Genomic DNA, 22222 nt, shown 5'->3' with positions numbered 1-22222 from the left:
GTGTGGAAACTTCATCACTGGAGATTGAAGAGCAGGTTAGACAAACTCCTCTTGAGGGTGGTTAGATAATGCTTACTTCTGCCAGAAGTGCAGGGAACTAGACTAGATGGCCTCTCAAGGGTCCTTCTGGTCCCGGATTCTAGAATGGCTGAACAATTCTATGGAACAGCTAATCAGCAGCAGATGTTAAATTTCCATATTTAAATTAAACCTTTGTACCAAAGATACAAAAACATTAGATTTTAAGAAATTTAGGACTATACTGGATAGTGCATATTAATATATGTTCACACTTTTTCCTCCACTTGCTGCATTACAATCAATTAGAAGTGAACTATTGAAAAAAAAACAAGATTACTGGTCAAGACTGAATTCAGTCCCAAATGAAGTGCAAGCTGGAAAAAGTTCAACAAGCCAGCCTTAATTCTCCTAAGACATCTAAACAGAATTTAAGCTATTATGCCAAGCACTAATTTACTGGGAAGCAAGTTTTCCAACATGGCCAACGTTTAGTTAATGGATTGGCAAATAATAAGCCTCAGAGGATTTGTCCACTCAATTTAACCATACCTCCACAAGTTCTGACATTTTTATCAAGCTCATCTGGGCTGCGAAACTATTTCAAAGAGAGACCCTATGTAAGCACTAAGGGCTTGCAAGGAACTACAGTCTTTCCTCCAGAGTAGTGCCCCCTCTCCTGTGCCTTTCTACAAGTACTGCTATGGTCAAGAAGCTAAAATAGCCATAAGTTATGATGCACCAAAACTTTCTTAAAATCACTCTCCCAGCTCCCTGGCAGGATCAAAGACATAACTGAGCCATAGAGTAACGCCAAAATATTCCTACAATCAAACTGTTGATAATTTTCTTAAGATCCTTTAAAACCATTAGCTATTTAACTCATGTTAGCATATTTAGGTAGTGTTGAGTTATTGTAACTACTGCTACTGGACTCACATTGTACCTTGTCATATTATAGGTTTGAAAACTGGCTCCTCACACAGACCAGTTCCTTCCTGCTGCCCCTTTCCGCTGCCTCTGATACAGTGGTAGGAGTGCAGGGTGGCAGCAGCCCGCCTGCAGGGGGCACAAGCTCCTTGTGGACAGAGGCCGTACCTGCATCCCACAGAGCAGCCTCTGTCCCCTGGAAGCCCTGGCCCACCATGGACAGAGGCTGCTCTGCAGCAGCCTCCCCTGCCCCGCCTGTGGGAGCAGGTGGCTGCATGGAAAGCCAACTTAAAAACCAGCTCCCCATGTGTATCAGCTCCTGTCTGCCACCCACCTGTGCTGCTGCTTGCGATAGAGAGGCAGCAGCATTGGGGGGAGGGAAGGGGCAGGCAGTTTCACAGGATGTGTTGCTCGTGGATAGCCAGCTTAAAAGACAGTTCCTCATGGAGTGCCATCTCCAGGCTCCCCCCCCACTCCTGCCCACGAGACAGCAACAGGGGCGTAAGGAGATGGGGGGGAAGGGCAGAGATGCAGTAACAGCATTTAACCGATAAACTCAGGCTTATTGGTGAATTGTGTAGTCAACTGCACATTTACATCCCTACTTTGGTGTGTTCATAACAAAGTTCATTGCTTTCAGAAAAGGGGAACATTTATTGTGTGATCTCTGCAACAATAGACATTTATGAAATTTCATCATATGTTCATGTTAAAAATGTTTCCAAAAATTTTAGAAATAACAAAGGACTTTATATCTCATAAAGCTACTGATTTTGATGGAGGGTTCTCTTAAAACTGGTTTATCAGAAATATAGAAAGAGAAACTAATTTGTCCAGCTATCTGGAAGAAAAGGAATGTTGTCCCTTTAAGGGTTCTTCAACAGAGGGGTGAAATGACAGCAGGAATGTACAGGGAACAGGAAGACTTTGGAATCAGTTATTTGTACTATAGTTATTAAAATTAAACGTGTATTTTAGATATGAGTGGTCTTTTGAAGAATTCATTTTAAAAAGGTTGATGATTCAGGCATTTAAGGCTAAAGTTGAAGACTCAGATTGTTCATCTATAGAAGGATTTTTAGAGGTGCGATTTTATAATCTTCAGCAACAAAAAAATGACAGTTAAAGCAAATTGAAAACTAAAGCCTTGAAGACATATTATAGTAATCCACAACTATTTTTGTCAGTAAATTCAGAAACTGATCATATATAGCTCCAGGTTGGTATATGCCTTTTAAATGGCTTCATTACCACTTAATGGCTCTTTCACAGGTTCAATGTTATACTAGTAAGTCCGATATGCTAAATACAGGACTATGTAGCACTTTAAAGACTAACAAGATGGTTTATTAGATGATGAGCTTTCGTGGGCCAGACCCACTTCCTCAGATCAAATAGTGGAAGAAAATAGTCACAACCATATATACCAAAGGATACAATTAAAAAAAACCGAACACATATGGGCATTGATTCTTTGGCGAAGTGTCTGAGACGTTTGTCCAATGTACGTAGCAGATGGACACTTTCGGCACATGATAGCATAGATTATATTTCTGGATGCGCAGAAATATGTATTCTTGATGGGTCAGTGGGTTTTCTGTAAACACCACTGCCAACCTGATAGCAGACCTCTGTAACTTTGTTCTTACCCACAATTATTTCCAGTTTGTGAACAACTTATACCTCCAGATCAGCGGCACAGCCATGGGTACACGCATGGCCCCACAATATGCTAATATCTTTATGGCTGACCTAGAACAACGTTTCCTCAACTCCCGTCCCCTTTTACCCCTTCTCTACTTACACTATATCGATGACATCTTTATGATCTGGACGCATGGCCAAGAAACACTGGAGACATTCCACAGAGATTTTAACCACCTACACCCCACCATCAACCTCAGCCTGGACCATTCCACATGGGAGATCCATTTCCTGGACACCACAGTACAAATCAACAATGGAAAATTAGATACCACCCTCTACAGAAAACCCACTGACTCATACAGTTACCTACATGCTTCCAGCTCCCATCCAGCACACACCATACGATCCATCATCTATAGCCAAGCCCTTCGATACAACCGCATCTGCTCTAATCCCACTGACAAAGACCAGAAACTTCAGGATCTCTACCAAGCATTTATAAACCTCAACTACCCACCCGGAGAAATAAAAAAGCAAATTGAAAGAGCCAAACGAATACCTAGAAACCATCTACTACAAGACAGACCCAAGAAAACCAACAATAGAACACCACTTGTCATCACCTACAGCCCCCAACTTAAACCTGTCCAACACATTATCAATAAATTACAGCCTATACTGGAACAGGATACTAAACTCCAAGAAGCTCTGGGAGACAGACCCATAGTCTCCTATAGACAACCACCTAACCTCAGGATGATTCTTACCAACAACCACAGGACATACCACACTAATACCAACCCTGGTACTTTCCCTTGCAACAAACCCCGTTGCCAGCTTTGTCCACATATTCACTCTGCTGACACCATTATTGGGCCTAACCAAGTGAGTTATAAGATCAAGAATACATATTCCTGGGCATCCAGAAATATAATCTATGCTATCATGTGCCGAAAGTGTCCGTCTGCTACGTACACTGGACAAACGTCTCAGACACTTCGCCAAAGGATCAATGCCCACAAAACAGATATTAGACAGGATCACAAAGAAAGAGCACTTTCTTGCCATTTCAACCAGAAAGGACACTGTCTCAACGACCTAATCACCTGCATCCTACTTCAGAAGACTTTCAAATCTGCACTTGAAAGGGAATCCTCTGAACTCTCCTTCATGCTAAAATTCGACACTCACTGCGGGGGGCTCAACAAAGACACCAACTACCTTACCCATTACAAAGATAGTTTCCCCAATTATCACCTCTACTACCATTAGCTCATAGACATCTACCTTTCCCCACCTCTAATATCATTAACTCTCAGACATTTACCTTCCTTTCCCCCCTCCCGCATCTCCCTTCTGTTCTGAAATGTGATTTGTCCTTTTCATGTGTGTTAATTTTTTTTTAATTGTATCCTTTGGTATATATGGTTGAGACTATTTTCTTCCACTATTTGATCTGAGGAAGTGGGTCTGGCCCACGAAAACTCATCATCTAATAAACCATCTTGTTAGTCTTTAAAGTGCTACATAGTCCTGCATTTTGTTTCAGCTACACCAGACTAACACGGCTACATTTCTATCACTATGATAAGCTAAAAGGCTTTTCACTTTTAAGATAATAGATCCACTGGGAAGGGAAGGGAGAGGCTCCCCAGGTTGAAACAGCCTACTGTGGGAGCCTGTAGGAAAGGTTAGAATAGGGGTAGTGCTCAACTTCTCACTTCAGAAGACCCAAGGAAAGCATTGCCTCCCCTTGCTTCTTATACCTGCTGCCCACACATCCAAGTAACTTGCAATACATTTGATGACGAATATAGAAGAAAAAACTTATAATTCCACTCTGTGCGCTGCATCAAAATGCCCCACCTGGAAAGCTTCCTGCAGCAGGTCAAAGAATGATGGGCACATTACCTCAGTTTCTCTTCTTTAGACTCCCAGGCATTTGTCCAAAAACCGTGTGTGCAAATAGCCCTCGTGTAGTTAATTACAAAAAGTCCCCAAACTATAATCCAGATGTCCCGCAGCATAGTCCAAACAGTAGACGCAACATATAGCTCTGATGTCCCTTACTGGACCCCAGCTCTCTCCTGTTCTTGTACTCAAATTGCCACCCTAGGTTTTCCAACTAAAGAGTAACACTGCACTTTCCAGAGAAATCTCCACAGCCTTCTCTGTTGGAAGCATCCCTCACTCTCTCTGGCTCCCTCATGTTGCCTCTGAGTCCAGCTCTCCAGCCTCAGGATGTGTCAGCAGGTAAGTTCAACCGATCCCTGCCATCAGTCCTCTCAGGTCCCTGACTGGCCCAGAGCCAGCAGGCAATTCTCTTTTGCTTCTCTGTAGGTTTCTGCTATCTTCAGCCCTGGTTATCTGGTTTGAGGATGCTAGCCAGCAGACCTCTCTTGCTGCTCTCCTGCCTTCAGCTTTCTCTCATGTCCCACACAGTCTCCTAGACAATTGCTCCGTCTCAGGGAGAACTGAGATCTTTCCACTTCTCTGCAACTTTCCCCAAATATCTCCCCCAGTTTCCTGGCAGTCTCTCATCCAAAGGGTCTGCCCATGACCTTTCATGGCCTCCATGTGTTGCCTCACCCTCTTAAAGGGCCAAATGTGAGCCCCTACTCTGGCTTAGGGAAGCCTTTTACACTTGGTCCCCACTACGTCTAAACTACACCCCTCTGTCGGCAGAGGAATATAAATGAAGCACTTCAAAAGTGCAAATGAAGTGGGGATTTAAATATCCTGCAGTTCATTTGCATAATCACATCATGGCGCTGTTTCGAACAAGCACCATTTCAAAACTGAAACCGCAGTTTAGACACTTTTTGTTTGTTTGTTTGTTTAACAGGGCACCTTTTCAAAAGATCGTGTCTTAAACACTGGCCTAATGAGATTACGTGAAGGAGGAAAAAAATCTCAGTATTTAATACAAATGCACAGAAAATAGGTCTTAAAAGCCAGGTGCCATTTCTAAAGGGGGAGCAACGACATTCCTCTTAAAAAAAAAAGCACACAAAAACTATTTCCTGTTCTATTCAATTGACACCCACCATTCTGCAGTTGTAACAAAAGACATTGTTTTCCCTATGACAGAACAGAAGTATTCTGGTTACAAAGGAACAAGCACTTTTCTCCGGGGACATTTCCATAATGTTCCATGACCATTATCTTTAATTGCTGTCTGCTGAATGTGGTCTAACAGTAACAGAGCCCTCTGAAATGACTTTCCAAGTTCACACAGCACAGTGCCCTGCACATCTTACAGACATGGGAAACGTATCCTCTTTCTTCCTCCTTTCTCCATGCACACCACCTTCAACATTTGTCTTTACTAATGGGAAATTCCACACTGCTGCATTCATAAAATTCTCATCCTTGACAGATTTTTTTTCCTCTACAGAAAATACATTCTGGTGGAGAGGCACTACAGTTTTGCCTTTTGCCCACCAGGGGGTGCTACGGCACCAGAACAGAGGCAACCAGCTCACCAGCTCTAACAGTCAGCAGACAACAGGGTTGATGAGAGGCTGGGTTCCTCACCACATCCTGCCTAAAGGGCAAGCTGAGGAGGCATAGGGATGCAGGGATCAGATAGTGGACACCACATGGGGCAACTACAGTCACAGGTGACCGGGGTTCAGAAGAGTTAGGGGACAGACTGGGGCAGAGCTGAATGGGAGCTGAATGGCCGTGCACCAATACCACTACACTATCTCTTCATGAACAGTAACCATTACTCTGAAATGCATCTAGGTACTCCAATACTTAAATATCCACACTCATGAGCAACAAGGACTAGCCTGTACTCTATTTTGTGATTCTAAAAACATGAAGGATTTAATCTCAGTGAGCTGTGAGAGTTTCACTGCTTATGTTTCAGATACTGAAATCCCATTTCCTTACTATAGTGAGCCTGATGCTGCAGTAGCAACAAACATGAAAACTTCTTGTTCTTAGCTGAATAACCACACCAGTTGAATAACCACACCCTTTTAAAAAAAAAATCAAGATGTTGTAGCCAGACAGAACCCTCCCCCCCTTCCCCCCGACATCCTTGGGAGAGAGCATCCTTGAGAGTGAAACTCTGTCTTCAAAGGCTCCAGGGCCTCCAGAGGTGCTGGAATAACAATGGCCCTGGATGCTAGACAGGAACCAGATAACAGCGGCAATTGGGCCAGCAGGCGGTCGCGGGCCTTGGGCTACCTTTGGCTGGTACCAGTATTGATACGCCTATACACACACCATCCCAGAAGAGGAATCTGCCGCCCCATCAGAAAAAGGATGACTGACCCTAATGATTTAGTTACCTCCACCTCACAGGTGCAAATTAAGCTTTGGACCCCCTGTGGGAACGGGCATCACAAAGACCTTCCAACTTAATTGGCATTTTAATGACAAGAGAAGCGTCTACGTGACCACAGGGGTATAAAGTAGGGCCCTAGGCCCCACTCTAATTAGAGACCCACCCATATACCTGCTGGTCAGGTGGTCTTGGACCCCCGAGACTTTAGGGACGTCTTCGTCTCATATTGACTGCTCCCCATTGGGACTGAGAGAAATGCTGGCTTTGCCGAGTAAGGATCACAGGGGTGAGTATATACCTGCTAGGTGTCTGTTTTTGCGCACATTTAATAAGAGCTCAGAGAACCAAAAGGGTTTCATGGTACCTATAAGTGACTTTTTATTGTAATTTCTGTCTTGTCCTCTTGTAGTGGCTGTGTTATCTATAAGACAGCAGTAACATTTAACAGCTAAGTTTGCCTTGTAACAATAAAATAGTAACTGTTTAAGCTTTCAACCTGACTACTCCTGTTGCTGTAACAGAACCAGACAATTAAAATAATCACAGTCGGTCAGGGGTAAGCGCAGTAAGAGCTGAGAGTTGGCTTGTGCCGCCTCCACAGGGCAAACTCTTGGGGCGCCCATCAGCCTTCCTTGCTGCCTGCTGTGAAGGGACTTTTGTCCTACTAGTCAAAGACTCGGGTGTAATAAGCTCTCTCTGCACCACCTTGGGGCACCCGTCAGCCTCCCCGGCTGCCCACTGCGAAGGGACTCTGTCCTAGCAGTTGAAGACTCGGGTGTGTGATAGGGCTCACAGACCACTCACTTACCCGGCCACCGGCTAACAGATGTCTAGTCCATAAATTTTGATAATGGTAATACTTGGTACAGAAGGAGAAAGCCCCAGATTTGCACTTTGTTTACCTTTGGTATATGCTTACAATTAAGGAAAGCAGACAATGTCTTTTAGACCACCTTTTTAAAATCGATGAATAAGTATAGCTTATGACTAGCACTGTATATAGTTCTAGAACAAGTTAGTTATTTTTCTATTGGAAACAAACATTCTCCAGTTTCTCATCTTCATTATTTTAAATATCTTAATTTATTTTAGTCCAAAAATTAAACTTACTCTGGTTCCAATAATAGACTATAGAGGTTTTTAAAAATGGTTTTCTGATATTGGTACTAAATCAAACCAAAAAAGAGGTACACTTCAGATTCCTGCATGCCTTAAAAGACAAGGTGAGGGAAGATGAAGTTATTAGTTAATGTGACAAATCACAACTACTGTTTTCTCCACCAAGTTTAGATTAGAAACCTGCTAGTGCAGAATATCACTGCATGCTAGTGCAGAATATCACTGCATTCAGATGCTCCAGATTTCTACTCCTCCCTAACAAACAAGATTCCCATTTCTCCAGATTTTTACTTTAAAAAAAATATAATTCAGAGTGTTCACACAAGAACTTTATGAACACCCTTTTTACTTACGATGTTTATATTAAAAGTGGCACGTGAGCGTTGCAACAGCCTGGCCTCAGAAGACTAAAAAGGAGTTAAATTAAGGCACCTGTTGTAAAGCAAGATGAAAGATTATTCTCAAGCTTCGACACTCCTGAATTATCAGTGTCAGATGTCACTTGACAAGGTGCTGCTACCAATGGAAGGTTCATAAATAGCAACGGTAACTCAACGCCTCACAGATACAAACCAGGTTATTTAAGGTGAGTTATTTCTATCCTTATGAATGTTAAAACTGCTAATTTGAGCAGGAGGCTTAACATGTTGAGATTTAAAAATATCTTGTACTCTGTTTTTCATTAGGCCACATGCTGTCCCCTCCTTCTTGTAGGCTCCCTAAACAACAGAAGTAGTGCATTCATGCTGTGCTAGAGCAGAAGTTATGAAGTTTATGAAAGGGTTACAGATATCCCACCAAGTGAAGTCCAGTGACAGCAAGGTGCAAGCTGAGACCCATGTTGCCAAAGTAACTGCATAGATATAGTATCCGTTTTCCTTCACAAAGCGAGGCTACAGAAGAAAACACGTTTTCCGTCAAGGTCAAGGAACTATTTCAGGAACACGGTAGCCCATCTTAAACCAAGTTTGACTCCTCTGATGAGAGAAGGAAGGAAGAATTTTGGGCATGTGTCTTCAGGGTCATTAGCCCCATCACAAACCTAAAAGGCAAAGCTTTCTTTAAAAATGTCTCTAGTATATGTAGAGAATTTCATGCAAAACTACGCCAAAATCCTTAATAAAAATCAAGATACATCACACCTACAGCTTACCACCACACTATCCACTAGGACAATGCAACCCTAAAGCATCCCAAGACCAAGAGCACGTGGTTTCTTGATATCTAGACTGGCTTACATGTATCTGAATTCATTGGTGTCATATAATGTATTACTGGAAAACACACTGGTAAATAAGATCACTGAAATATATGTATTAATATTGTATAGAGTGATATGGATCTCTATTATATTGAAGTCTCTACTCTATTTGAGCCAATCAAACCGGTCTCTGCAGGTCCCGAAGAATAAAGCAGGGTTGGCTAGTGGCACTTTACATATGACAAACCAGCTCAACAGGGAGAGACAATGAAGGTATATTTACATCAGGAGAGCAAATGGGGAAAGTTGACCATAATCATGACAGAACATGGAAACTGCATCCCCAGGAAGCTTTCCTGCCTCTTGAAGTGAGGTCAATGAACTACAATATGTTTTTCAAAAGTTTACTTCATTGTAAGGGGCTAGCAGAAAACCCCTAAAATATCCATCCGTTAGAAGGACTAATAAGGCCAGAGCTCTCATAATTGCAGAAAGATTCATCCTTCAACCAAGGGAGCTGAAATGTAGGGAAATCAGTTATAAATGAGAAATGTCCTAAAAGAAAGATAGTAACTATCTGAAATTAGGTTGCCTTACAAGTGTAATGCTATTTTTTTGCCTGTTTGTAACTTTCTTACCTAGATTCCTTTTATTAGGTATCACTTAAAGTGAAGGTGGGCAACTTGCAGATCACTGGAGCTGTGCATGTGGCCTGCAAGACAGTTTGTCCACACTCAGGATTGCTAGATTCTGCTGGCTTCAGTCCACGTGGCTTTTATCCTAACGGTATTACTATTGACACACATGTAATGCAAGGGCACATGTGCTGATTGCACACAACATTGACAGAGCTATGAACGCCCTCTGCATCCAAAATGCTGCTATGGTTCAACTGGCACAAATCACAGGTCCTAGATACACAGTTAGCAAAACTACCCCGATCCCAAAAGACTCTCTTGGTTACAACAATCTTGCAGCCCACTGAGATGAATTAGGGTCACTCATGTGCCCCAATCACTGACCTGGGTTTCTCCATCACTGATATAAAGTATTACTGCTGTTTAATAAACTTATTTTTTTTTACTATAAGCCAGTCCAGAATTTTGATGAAAACAGTGTGAATTCCAAGAAGTTAGTAGATGGTTTTGGGGAAGTTCAGGACTGAAGTGGTCTTTTGGGGTCACTCCTACATTATATTATCGGTGAGTGACTACAGTGGAACTCTGTTGTATACAGGTGCTGAACCAGAGCTGCACAAGAGACATGAACACAGGGGACTACATATTTGTCTGCTTAATAGTAGCACCCAGGATTATGGAAAGTGATGACAAACCCTTATGGGTCTAGAATGCGCCCCATAATGTGAAAGCTATTAGGCTTGGCATGATTTGTTCTTGACAAATCCATGCTGAATAGTACTTATAGCTCTCCTATCCTTCTGGTGCTTACAAACTGATTGCCAAATAAATTGTTCCAGTGTTCTTTCAGTGTATCAAAATGATGGAACGGTCATCATTCCTCAGGTCCTGTTTGTTCCCCTTCACAAAGATAAGTATTGTTTGTCCTGCTAGTCTTCTGGGACCTCACCTGACAGCAAGGAGTTCTCGAAGGTGATTGCTAATTGCTCCAGCAAGTTCTCTGTGTCCTCCGGGATGAATTTCGTCAGGCCCTGCCAATTTGAATATATCCAACCTATCATAAATACTCTTTAACATGTTACCTGCCTAAAGCCGTTTACATAACTTACCCTGTTATTTAATATTAATTGTGTTGAGTATCTGGTCACCATTATCATGGCCCCTTCTCATAAAAGCAAGCCAACTGGCTGCTTTTCCTCACAGACTGAAAGAACACCTGAAGGTTCATCTGCATCCCAGAGATAGTTTCAAAAGTTCATTATCTTGTGTATGGTAAAATTCCCGCTGTTAATTTTCCTCCAACCCCTGTAATCGATTATTAGCACTGACTCAGACAGTATATTTCATTTGCTAGAGACCAGCCAGAGTGAAATAAGCATCCCTTCCCTTCACCTATCAGGATAATATGGTTTACCCTTTTAGTGATCTAGCTTAACTCAGACCTAGAGAATACAGTTTTTAGTGAAAACTGTTACTTACCTTCTAACTTTTGTTCGAGATGTGTTGCACATGTCCATTCCACCATAAGCATGTCCATGCACTGCAGTGTGGATTTGTCAGTGTTTTCCCCCTGAGTGGAACCTATCAGGGTGACACAAATGCCCTCTATTGCCTTGCACACTGTGCTCAGACATGAAAGGCAAAGACATCCCCTTAAACTTTTCAGTTCAATACTACTGAAAGGCAGGGAAAAGAGGGTAGGTTGTACAACTGACATTTGCAACACATCTCAAATAACAGTTACCAAAAAAGTTACTAACCATTTTTTTTTCATATGACTGCTTATGTTTGTTAGGGTGTAAGTGACTCACAAGCAGTTATAATTAGAAGTGGGTTTGGCATCTATTTGAATAGGAACTGAAGGACCACTTGCACTTTAACCATAAAGATTGCTTGGGACCTAATCAAATAACTCAACACACTACTCGGTGGCTTCATATTACCCAATAGTATTGTAGGTTAACACAACTGAATATCCAAGATAATATCCTTTGACTGGTAACATGACTTCCCTTCATTCCGTTTGCAAATGCAAAATACAACTGAATCAAAGACAAAAGTTTTTGTGAATCAAAGACATAAAAGTTTTAGTATGCTTCAAATAAAATGCTAAATCTCTTCCAGCTTCCAGAGTGCAGTCTCTCTTCAGCCTAATTACCATGAAACTTCAGGAAGATTGTTTTGTTAATATTAAAAATGAAAACCACTTCCATAAGAAAACTTTGGCGAGGATAAAGGTACACTGTTCACATAACTATATATGGAAGATAGATACTAGTGCCCTCGACTCCCCCACTTCAGTGGATGATGTAAATGGCTACCAAAAATGGTACTGTCATAAAAAGGTGCAACAAAGAGCAGGTTTCTAGAGTTTTAAGTGGGGTCCCCACCAGGTTTGTTAAGTCTAGACTCAGGCTCCATAGGGGAAATTCAGGGATCTATAGTGTGGTGGGGCAGCTGCCCCACTCTATCCAACTACATCTTAGTATGTGAAAAATGCTCAATTTCAGTGATGCAATTAAACAGAGCTAACAGCAAGGGTAGGCAGCACTAGGACAGTAGGAGAATTCTGTTGGGGAGGAGGAATATCTACATCAATGGGAGAACCTCAGCTCTTTTTAGGCTTGTAGGCCTAAAAATTTCAAATTGCTAACAATCCAACAACACACTGAACTCAAGCTGCAAGCTAGAGATGTGAACGTGGACCCATGTAGGCGGTAATCAATGAGTTTGGGCTCATAAGTTAACCCTCATGGTTTCACATAGCCCTCACCCAGCCCCACGCTGCTGCCTCTGTATCAGAAGGAGGTGGTATGGACGGGGGTTGGCTTAAAAACCCATTCCTGAGCACCAGCTCTTGTCTGGCCCCATGTATATAAATGTGTAACCACTGAAAATGTCATCAGTTACATCTTTATTATAAAAATAAAACCCATTTTAACATCTCTACTGCATTTACGTTAATGTCAAAGAATGCTTCAGGTGTGCCTCCTAGATAATTAAAATACAACCCATATTTCACAAATGGGATGACTATTTAAGTTTTCCCATCTGTGCTCTCAAAACCCCAGACTCTCCCCCCAGAATTGTAAACCCCACAGCCTCAGCTGGACCACCAGCTACACAGGGCTTACATTCAAGGTCGACCAATGTATCATTACCTTGTACACAATTATGTTCCTTTACAAAACATAGTATTTTGAAATTACTGGTGAAAGATTGCTTTGAACCAAATTAAGGTTATTGGGATATAAAAATGCACTAATGCGCTTGTAATTTATATGTATATCTTATATTTTAATAATTATTGCCTTGCTTTTAATAGCTATTTTCTTTTAAATATTTAATCTCTCCTTATGTAGGCAAGTAAAAAAAAAAAATCAGCACATCACCACATTGCCAAGTTAAATGTCTGAGTGCTGCTGACAACTAATTGTGGATCCTGTGGCTTCTCTTCCACTATGCTTTGATATAAACGTACATCACATCCGTAGTTAAGTTAGCCAGACGTATGACAGCTTTGCTTCAATATCATTAGTCATGATTTTTAGTACTTGAATTAAGTAACAGACTAGAATCCACTGTCATTTCTTCCATAACCAACATCGAAAACTAGGCCACAGTGCCTTCCTGCTAAGCAACTCAAAGTCATTTTCACTCTAATTTATCTGACAAAGTGGGTTTTGCCCACAAAAGCTCATGATGCTATCTATATATTTTGGTTAGGCTCTAAAGGTGTACCATTAGACTACTCCTTTTTCAAATTACAGACTAACACCACTACACCTCAGATCTCTTCGATTTAGTTATCCCATCTGAAAAAAAAAAAAATGTAGCTAAAAAAATGCACCTGGTGCTTTTTTCTGTCACTTTCTAAATGCTTTAGACAAACATTCTCTCACACTTTACAGCTTAGGTAACTTCAGGAATTTGCACAGATTTATTAGTGTGTCAATTGGTCTACATAATCTTTTGGCAGGTAGAACCCTTCCTCTGTGACCTTCCCCTCCCCAGACATGGGTACATTCTCCCTTTGACAAAATGAGTGTGACATTCAAACTGGACAGGAAAAGCAAGAAAAGTAATTTGGCAAATCCTGAAGTTTCCTTTAACTTTTCAGAAGTTCAAAGGGAAACTCACATACCTCAATTTATGCTGAAGGAGGAAGAAGTGAAAGTAAGCCTTAAAATAAGAAGGTGGTCCCAATGTTAAGTATTCTAGAAAAGGGGTGAGTTTTGCTTCATAGTAAGCCACAGATATCCGTGGATGTGGTCACAGTCTTGTAACTGCATCATCATATGCCTCCTCTACCACTTGAGGTAAAGGAAAAGCTTCATTAGCTGTTGCTTACAGATTTATCCTTATGTTTTTGTTTAAACTACCCAATTAAAGGTAATATACTTGGATGCATTGATACATTTTGGGGTGCGGCTAAAAGCCTCCCACTGATTTTAATAGGATTAAGCAAACTTGGGTCCAAGACTCTCCACTACACAAAGCTTCCCTTTACAACAACATATTCGCTTCATATTATGCCAATTCATTAGATGGTAGTATATAGACAATGTGAATGAGTAATTGAAATTATAAAGGGTTTATAATGAGCAGCTGTTACAACCATAAATATGGGCAAGCTACCAGCCCTCCATAATGCTATACAAAGATTTCAATTCAGTTTACCTCACTTCAACCTCAAGCTTAAATGTGGCATTCATGTCAGCTACTAAATACTTAAATAGTAAAAATGAAACTATGTATTTTATATGAAATAACTGATTAGGTCAATTCACGTTCAAGCATCTTGTTAGAAAATGAGGCTAGGTCACTTTGAATAGTCAGGGATTCCTCCCCTCTCCCTGTCTCCTCATGGATTCGGTTTTTAACCTCTGAAGGATCAAAGATCGCCATAGCTGGAACTGGGGACACTGGATAGCATGTTTCAGTGCTCTGAGCACACTCCCATGGTGCTTGGCTGTGAGCAAGAACCAGGATATAACTGATTGCCCCACAGAGAAGGCAAGTAAAGATGATGTTGCAAGATTAGATGATTAATAATCTTAAATTTTGTCCCCTTCCTCCACAGCATGGAACACAGGTCACTTGATGGCACTTAGTAGGTCTCTCACTGAATTTTCTGCCACTGCAGGACCTCATATACATTCCAGGCAGAGAATCAAGGGGCACTAAAGTCTCTTGTGGGTTGTAACATACATTACAACAAATAAAATACATTGCATTAGAAGGTAACCATTTCAAGTTTTATTTGCCCATTTTATTCAAGCATTTGGGGTTAAAATTAAGGACTGGTGGCTCTGTATGCTTGCCAAAACAGATTATTAGAACTGATAGTTATCTGTAGTGCTGTGAAGAATTCATCCTAAAAGCTGTCGTGGTGCTTTTGTCATTACAGACTACAATACATAATACTAGCCTTAATTAACAACTAGCCTTTGTTTTGATAGGATTTTTACCCAATGCAGTGTAATAAATATGGTTGAGTCCTACTGAAACAAATGTGTATGACAAAACTTTGGAATCTACTATAGCTTTTGAGTTTGCGTAAGGAGATCATGCAAATTACCTGGAAGATTTTGCTCACAGTTACTGATAAAATGGTACTCAGTTTTACAAATCTGTCCGTGTCTTGTGGAATGAATATTTATCACCGTGTATGTGTTGCATCATTTTTGCTATGGATTCAGGTAGGCTTGAGTTAATTGTAGCAGTGTGGGAGACCTTTTTGAATGTAAGAACGGCCGTACTGGGTCAGACCAAAGATCCATCTAGCCCAGTGGCCTGTCTGCTGACAGTGGCCAGCACCAGGTGCCCCAGAGAGGGTGGACCGATGACAATGATCAAGCGATTTGTCTCCTGCCATCCTTCTCCAGCCTCTGACAAACAGAGGCCAGGGACACCATTTCTATCCCCTAGCTAATAGCCTTTTAGGGACCTAACCTCCATGAAATTATCTAACTTTTCTTTAAACTCTGTTAAAGTTCTACCCTTCACAGCCTCCTCTGGCAAGGAGTTCCACAGGTTGACTACACGCTGTGTGAAGAACTTTCACTTATTAATTTTAAACCTACTACCCATTAACTTCATTTGGTGTCCTCTAGTTCTTCTATTATGGGAATTAATAAACAACTTTTCTTTATTCACCCTCTCCACACTACTCCTGATTTTATATACTTCTATCATATCCCCCCTCAGTCTCCTCTTTTCCAAACTGAAAAGTCCCAGTCGCTTTAGCCTCTCTTCATATGGTACCCGTTCCAAACCCCTAATCATTTTAGTTGCCCTTTTCTGAACCCTTTCTAAGGCCAAAATATCTTTTTTGAGGTGAGGAGACCACATCTGTACACAGTATTCAAGATGTGGGCATACCATAGTTTTATACAGGGGCAGTAAGATATTCTTTGTCTTATTTTCTATCCCTTTCTTAATAATGCCTAGCATCCTATTTGCCTTTTTGACCGCCGCTGCACACTGTGTGGAAGTTTTCAGAGAACTATCCACGATAACTCCAAGATCTCTTTCCTGATTCGTCATAGCCAAATTAGCCCCCCATCATACTGTACGTATAGTTGGAGTTATTTTTCCCCTGATGTGCATTACTTTACGCTTATCCACATTAAATTTCATTTGCCATTTCAGTTGCCTAATCACTCAGTTTGATGAGATATTTTTGGAGTCCCTCACAGTCTGCTTCTGTCTTGACTACCCTAAACAGTTTGGTATCATCCGCAAACTTTACCACCTCACTGCTTATCCCTTTCTCCAGATTATTTATGAATAAGTTCAACAGGATTGGTCCCAGGACTGACCCTTGGGGGACACCACTAGTTACCCCTCTCCATTCTGAAAATTTACCATTTATTCCTACCCTTTGTTTCCTGTCTTCTAAGCAGTTCTCAATCCATGAAAGGATCTTCCCTCTTATCCCATGGCAATGTATTTTGATGGCTCCTTACCATGTACCAAGCATGTTAAATCATTGGACTAATCTGTTTGTTATTTCTACAAAGAACAGTACTATAGGAAAGTTATTTTAAAGAAACTATTCAGATTGTGTGGCAATTCCAATGAGCTTTCAGAAGCTCTTTTGTTATTTGCACTTTGAAAGCACTGCTTTGTACTCTTAGTCTCAGATTCCCACATCACTTGGACCATATCCCTTTAACAATTAAATTAATGAGCAGGTGACTCACCCTGTGCAGTAACAGAGGGTCTTTGAGATGTCTGTCCCTGGGGGAGCTCACTTTACATGTTTTGATCCCCTGTGTTTCTAGTTAGAGACTTTTTGTAGCAGTACGCTAGTTGTCTGCGATTTGAAGCAGCCATCTTATGCTGCTCCAAAAGGCTACTCTGGGTGTGCAGCCAATCTCCACTCAGTTCTTTCTCTGCCTCAGAGATCACGTCAGATAGATAGGTAGTGGAAACCCACAGGGACAACCATGTCCAAGAACCTCAGTTTCTGTATCAGATGAGCAAACTACTTCAAGGAGTGTCCCAGTGGTTGCTCCACTTTAGGTAACTGAAGAGCAGTGCCCCTCAGTGGAGAAGAGAGGTTTCAGAGTTGATGTTTGTATAGTGGAGAGCACTGAAGTGAACATCTGCAGCAAACTGTTGTTCCAGGGCGTAAGATTTGGTAAAAGTATGGGGCAATGCACAGATAGCTACTTTACAAATGTGAATGATGGATACTTTGAGAAAAATCTATGCATGTGGACATTGTTCCAGTGGAGTGTGTGCAAAGTCCAGATGGAGCTTGCAAACTGTAGTTTTGGAAACAGCTTGATACAACTGAGATCCATTTAGAAAGTCTCTAGCTGGAAATAGTTTGGCCTCTTGATCATTCCGTTGTAGATACAAGCAACCCAGATAATAATCTTAATGTTTTTGTTCTCTGTACGTAGAGCATCTGCACATGTCTAGTATGTGAATAAGTGGCAGCAGATAAAGGTACTGCAGTTGTTCCAAACAAAACAAAGGGCGATAGAAAAGAACTGAGTGAGCGAGCACTGGCTGTATGCCTGGAGTAGCCTCTGGTAGTGGCACAAGACAGCTGCTGCAAAATCTCCAACTAGAAGTACAGGGCACCAAAACGCCTGAAGTGGAGCACCCAGAGGGACACTCCTTGAAGCAGAACAGGCAGATACCATTAGTTTGTACCAAGAGGTGTTATGTCTGCATTGACTTACCTGATTTTAGAGCTTGAGGGGAGAAGAATTGGAGTTGCTAGCATCTGGAATTCCTGTCATATGAAATTATTGTACATTGGCTGTCTTGATAGGACTTCCAGGTCAATTCAACAGCCACATAACATCTATTTCTCTCTTTTGAAAGCAAGTCAAAAGCAGGCCACAAAGATTTTGTTCTGTGAAGTCTTACGAGACTCAGTATATGAAAAATACAGACAACTTCAATTTTAACACACAATGTTTCAAAAAAATCTGGTACTGCAAGCCACTGTAATTTTTCCCTCTGTTATCACAATTAGATCCTTTTGTCAAATTTACTGCTTTTATATTTATTCAAAAGGTACAATACATCTACTATATATTTGAGTGCAAGTGTGTGTCCATCTGTCTTTGGCTGTTATGAGTCTGTTTATTCCACAACTCATCCTAGCATTAGGAGATCCAAATTTAGTATTCAGCTTCCTGTTATAGAATCATAGGACTGGAAGGGACCTCGAGAGGTCATCGAGTCCAGCCCCCCGCCTTCAAGGCAGGACCAAGCTCCATCTACACCATCCCTGACAGATGTCTATCCAACCTGTTCTTAAATATCTCCAGAGAGGGAGATTCCACCACCTCCCTTGGCAATTTATTCCAATATTTGACCACCCTGACAGTTAGGAATTTTTCCTAATGTCCAATCTAAACCTCCCCTGCTGCACTTTAAGCCCATTACTCCTTGTCCTGTCCTCAGAAACCAAGAGGAACAAATTTTCTCCTTCCTCCTTGTGACACCCTTTTAGATATTTGAAAACCGCTATCATGTCCGCCCTTAATCTTCTTTTTTCCAAACTAAACAAGCCCAGTTCATGAAGCCTGGCTTCATAGGTCATGTTCTCTAGACCTTTAATCATTCTCGTCGCTCTTCTCTGTACCCTTTCCAATTTCTCCACATCTTTCTTGAAATGTGGCGCCCAGAACTGGACACAGTACTCCAGCTGAGGCCTAACTAGTGCAGAGTAGAGCGGCAGAATGACTTCACAAGTTTTGCTTACAACACACCTGTTGATACAACCTAGAATCATATTTGCTTTTTTTGCAACAGCATCACACTGTTGACTTATATTCAACTTGTGGTCCACTATGACCCTTAGATCCCTTTCCGCCATGCTCCTTCCAAGACAGTCGCTTCCCATCTTGTATGTATGGAACTGATTGTTCCTTCCTAAGTGGAGCACTTTGCATTTCTCTTTATTAAACTTCATCCTGTTTACCTCTGACCATTTCTCTAACTTGCTAAGGTCATTTTGAATTATGTCCCTATCCTCCAAAGAAGTTGCAACCCCACCCAGTTTGGTATCATCTGCAAACTTAATAAGCGTACTCTCTATCCCAATATCTACATCATTGATGAAGATATTCAACAGTACGGGTCCCAAAACAGACCCTTTTCAGCAGGATTTAGCACCGTTAACAACAACTCTCTGACTACGGTTATCCAGCCAATTATGCACCCACCTTATCGTGGCCCTATTTAAGATATATTTGCCTAGTTTATCAATAAGAATATCATGCGAGACCGTATCAAATGCCTTACTAAAGTCTAGGTATATGACATCCACCGCTTCTCCCTTATCCACAAGGCTCGTTATCCTATCAAAGAAAGCTATCAGATTAGTTTGGCATGACTTGTTCTTCACAAACCCATGCTGGCTATTCCCTATCACTTTATTACCTTCCAAGTGTTTGCATATGATTTCCTTAATTACCTGCTCCATTATCTTCCCCGGGACAGAGGTTCAACTGACAGGTCTGTAGTTTCCTGGGTTGTTCTTATTCCCCTTTTTATAGATGGGCACAATATTTGCCCTTTTCCAGTCTTCTGGAATCTCCCCTGTCTTCCATGATTTTTCAAAAATCATAGCTAAAGGCTCAGATACCTCCTCTATCAGCTCCTTGAGTATCCTGGGATGCATTTCATCAGCACCTGGTGACTTGCTGACATCTAACTTTCCTAAGTGATTATTAACTTGTTCTTTGTGTATCCTATCTTCTAAACTTACCCTCTCTCTGCTTGTATTCACTACATTAGGCACACCTCCAGACTTCTCGGTGTTAAACAATGTAAGGGTTTGCTTATGTCAAGGAAACAGGATGCGCCTGAAATGTGATTTCTTCTCAGAGCCAAACAAAGGGGACACAATCACGAAAACAAGTAGAGTGCTCAACACTGACATAACTGTGCAGGTATTGAAAGAAACTGAACTAAAATGAGCCAGAAAAATAGGATTTCTTCTCAATAAACCTTACAAAAGAGAGAGGAAACCCCCCCCCCCCTCCAAATTTGGAGCTGTGCTCTCCCCACCCCCTGTCCTTTCTTTTGCACAGCTAAATCAATGCTTAAATTTTAAAAACTAGAAAATGTTATTGGAAACCAAATTGACCATAGCTCTTTTTTGTTAAAACATAGCAAATAAGACTTTATAGGGATGAAGAAACAAAATACACTTGATGGAATTACTGAATTACAGACCTGAACAATGCCGAGGAAATCTACTGTTCAAGACTTTCTCCAACATTCGTAAGGTGGGAGCCACCCAAAGATATTGATCAAATCTGTCACACCAATCATGCATGAAGAGTCTTCTATGCACTTAGGAGCACTTCTATTCCCTGCTTTGGTTAAAATGTTTTTTAACAGCTCAGTAATAGGAAGTATCTTTGTCTCATCATTGATGAAATATCAAATATCAAAATAATTCACATTTAACTCCTCTTTCTTTGCTTAGATACATGCTAAGATTTTCTTTTAAGTTTAAAATGGTTACTCAATCTATAACTATTTTAATAAGGATGCCTGCTGGAGGAACTGACATGAGACGATGAAAAAAGTGAGAAGTAAGGTCTAGCCAATCTCTGACAACCTTTCCAAAGGCTGAGAGTCATACCTGACTGCATGAATGAATGACAGACAGAATCTCTTTACTAACACACATTGTCAGCATTGTATTTCATATATTGCATTTAATAGTTTTTTTTATTAATAGGAGTATCTGGAGATAGATTTTATTTTGGCTGTCACAATATTAACAGTGCAAGTGTAAGGTTTTTTGGATTTAAGATTGCAATAGGATATTGAAAATTTACATGAACTATATACATCTATAGATTCACTAGGTATATTGAAAGCCCTTTATTTTTATTTATTTTGTTTAATGTTTTGGTAATGAATTGGTGTTTATTACCAAAAAAGTTATTACCAAATAAATTGGTGTTTCATTACTTAATGAAAGTCAGTGCAAAAAAACCCCCTCTATTTGTGTAAATACCAGGGTTAATACGGGGGGAACTGGACAAGAGAAAGTTTCAATACACATTTTCAAGGAAAATCAGTTAGATGCTATTATTTCATAAGCTCTACATTAAACAGCATGTGCACATATGTAAGAATACCTCACGGTACACATTGCATTACTTTAAGGGGCAGCCTTACATTAACACCTAGTTTAACAACATAACACATCTAACTAATATATTGGATTTTCTTGATCCAAAGTATTATCAAATACTCAAGTGGTCCAAAATTCCCCCCCCCAAAAAAACAACCCCCTCCCCCCCCCCCCCACCCAATAAAAGCTATTTGGTTTTTACTAAAACCCAGGACATTTTCAAGGGTGGGCGGGCGGGGGGGAAGGGAGGGGAAGGTTAAAAAAAAAATCACTGCCCAGGGAATACTTTGTATACTATTTTAATTTATACAAGTTCAAGTGATCAATAAAGATTAAGACTGAATGTAATTTCTTGCATTACTAGTAGACCCATTGTTCCGGAGACATGCCATATATAAAGACACCAGATTGTTAGTAACAGTCCTAGGTGGAACAGATATGAAGATTTATCCATGAAGAGTTTTGCAACATCAAGTTACATTAAAGTTACATTACCTTACAAGCAAGAAAGTCTGCTTGGAGATTCCATGTGGCATGCAACCTCCTAACCCATTTTAACATCAACGGGGAGAAGAGACTGACAAACTTGCCAGAAAATGGATAGATGGGAAAAGAGGCCATGATGAAATGTAAGCAGCCATAGGAAATGCCAGATGAGAGGAGAAAACTGTGACTAGTGGAGCTATATGAGGTGTCAAGGAGACCTAGAGACTCGATCAGATTTAGAAGAGATGAGTGGT

The 22222-nt window shown here is 40.9% G+C and overlaps 1 protein-coding gene across 8 annotated transcripts in view; it reads right to left on the bottom strand.

Annotated features, from left to right (window-relative positions):
• MTUS1 (microtubule associated scaffold protein 1) overlaps positions 1 to 22222 on the bottom strand; it is a 193743-nt gene that overhangs the window by 70309 nt on the left and 101212 nt on the right. The window contains exon 1 of one of the 8 annotated variants that reach the window (XM_075931172.1): positions 10803 to 11605. The exons of the other annotated variants lie outside the window; for them this stretch is intronic. Within the exon in view, the coding sequence (XP_075787287.1) occupies positions 10803 to 10914 (112 nt within the window). The 5' untranslated portion in view covers positions 10915 to 11605. Of the gene's footprint in view, positions 1 to 10802; positions 11606 to 22222 lie in introns of those variants that run through there. 8 annotated transcript variants of the gene reach the window in all.

This window comes from Pelodiscus sinensis, chromosome 5 (genome assembly GCF_049634645.1).
Source record: "Pelodiscus sinensis isolate JC-2024 chromosome 5, ASM4963464v1, whole genome shotgun sequence".
In the NCBI taxonomy this organism is placed as follows: Eukaryota; Metazoa; Chordata; order Testudines; family Trionychidae; genus Pelodiscus; species Pelodiscus sinensis.
The sequence above is the reverse complement of the archived record's forward strand: the minus strand, read 5'-3'. Positions and strand labels throughout refer to the sequence as shown.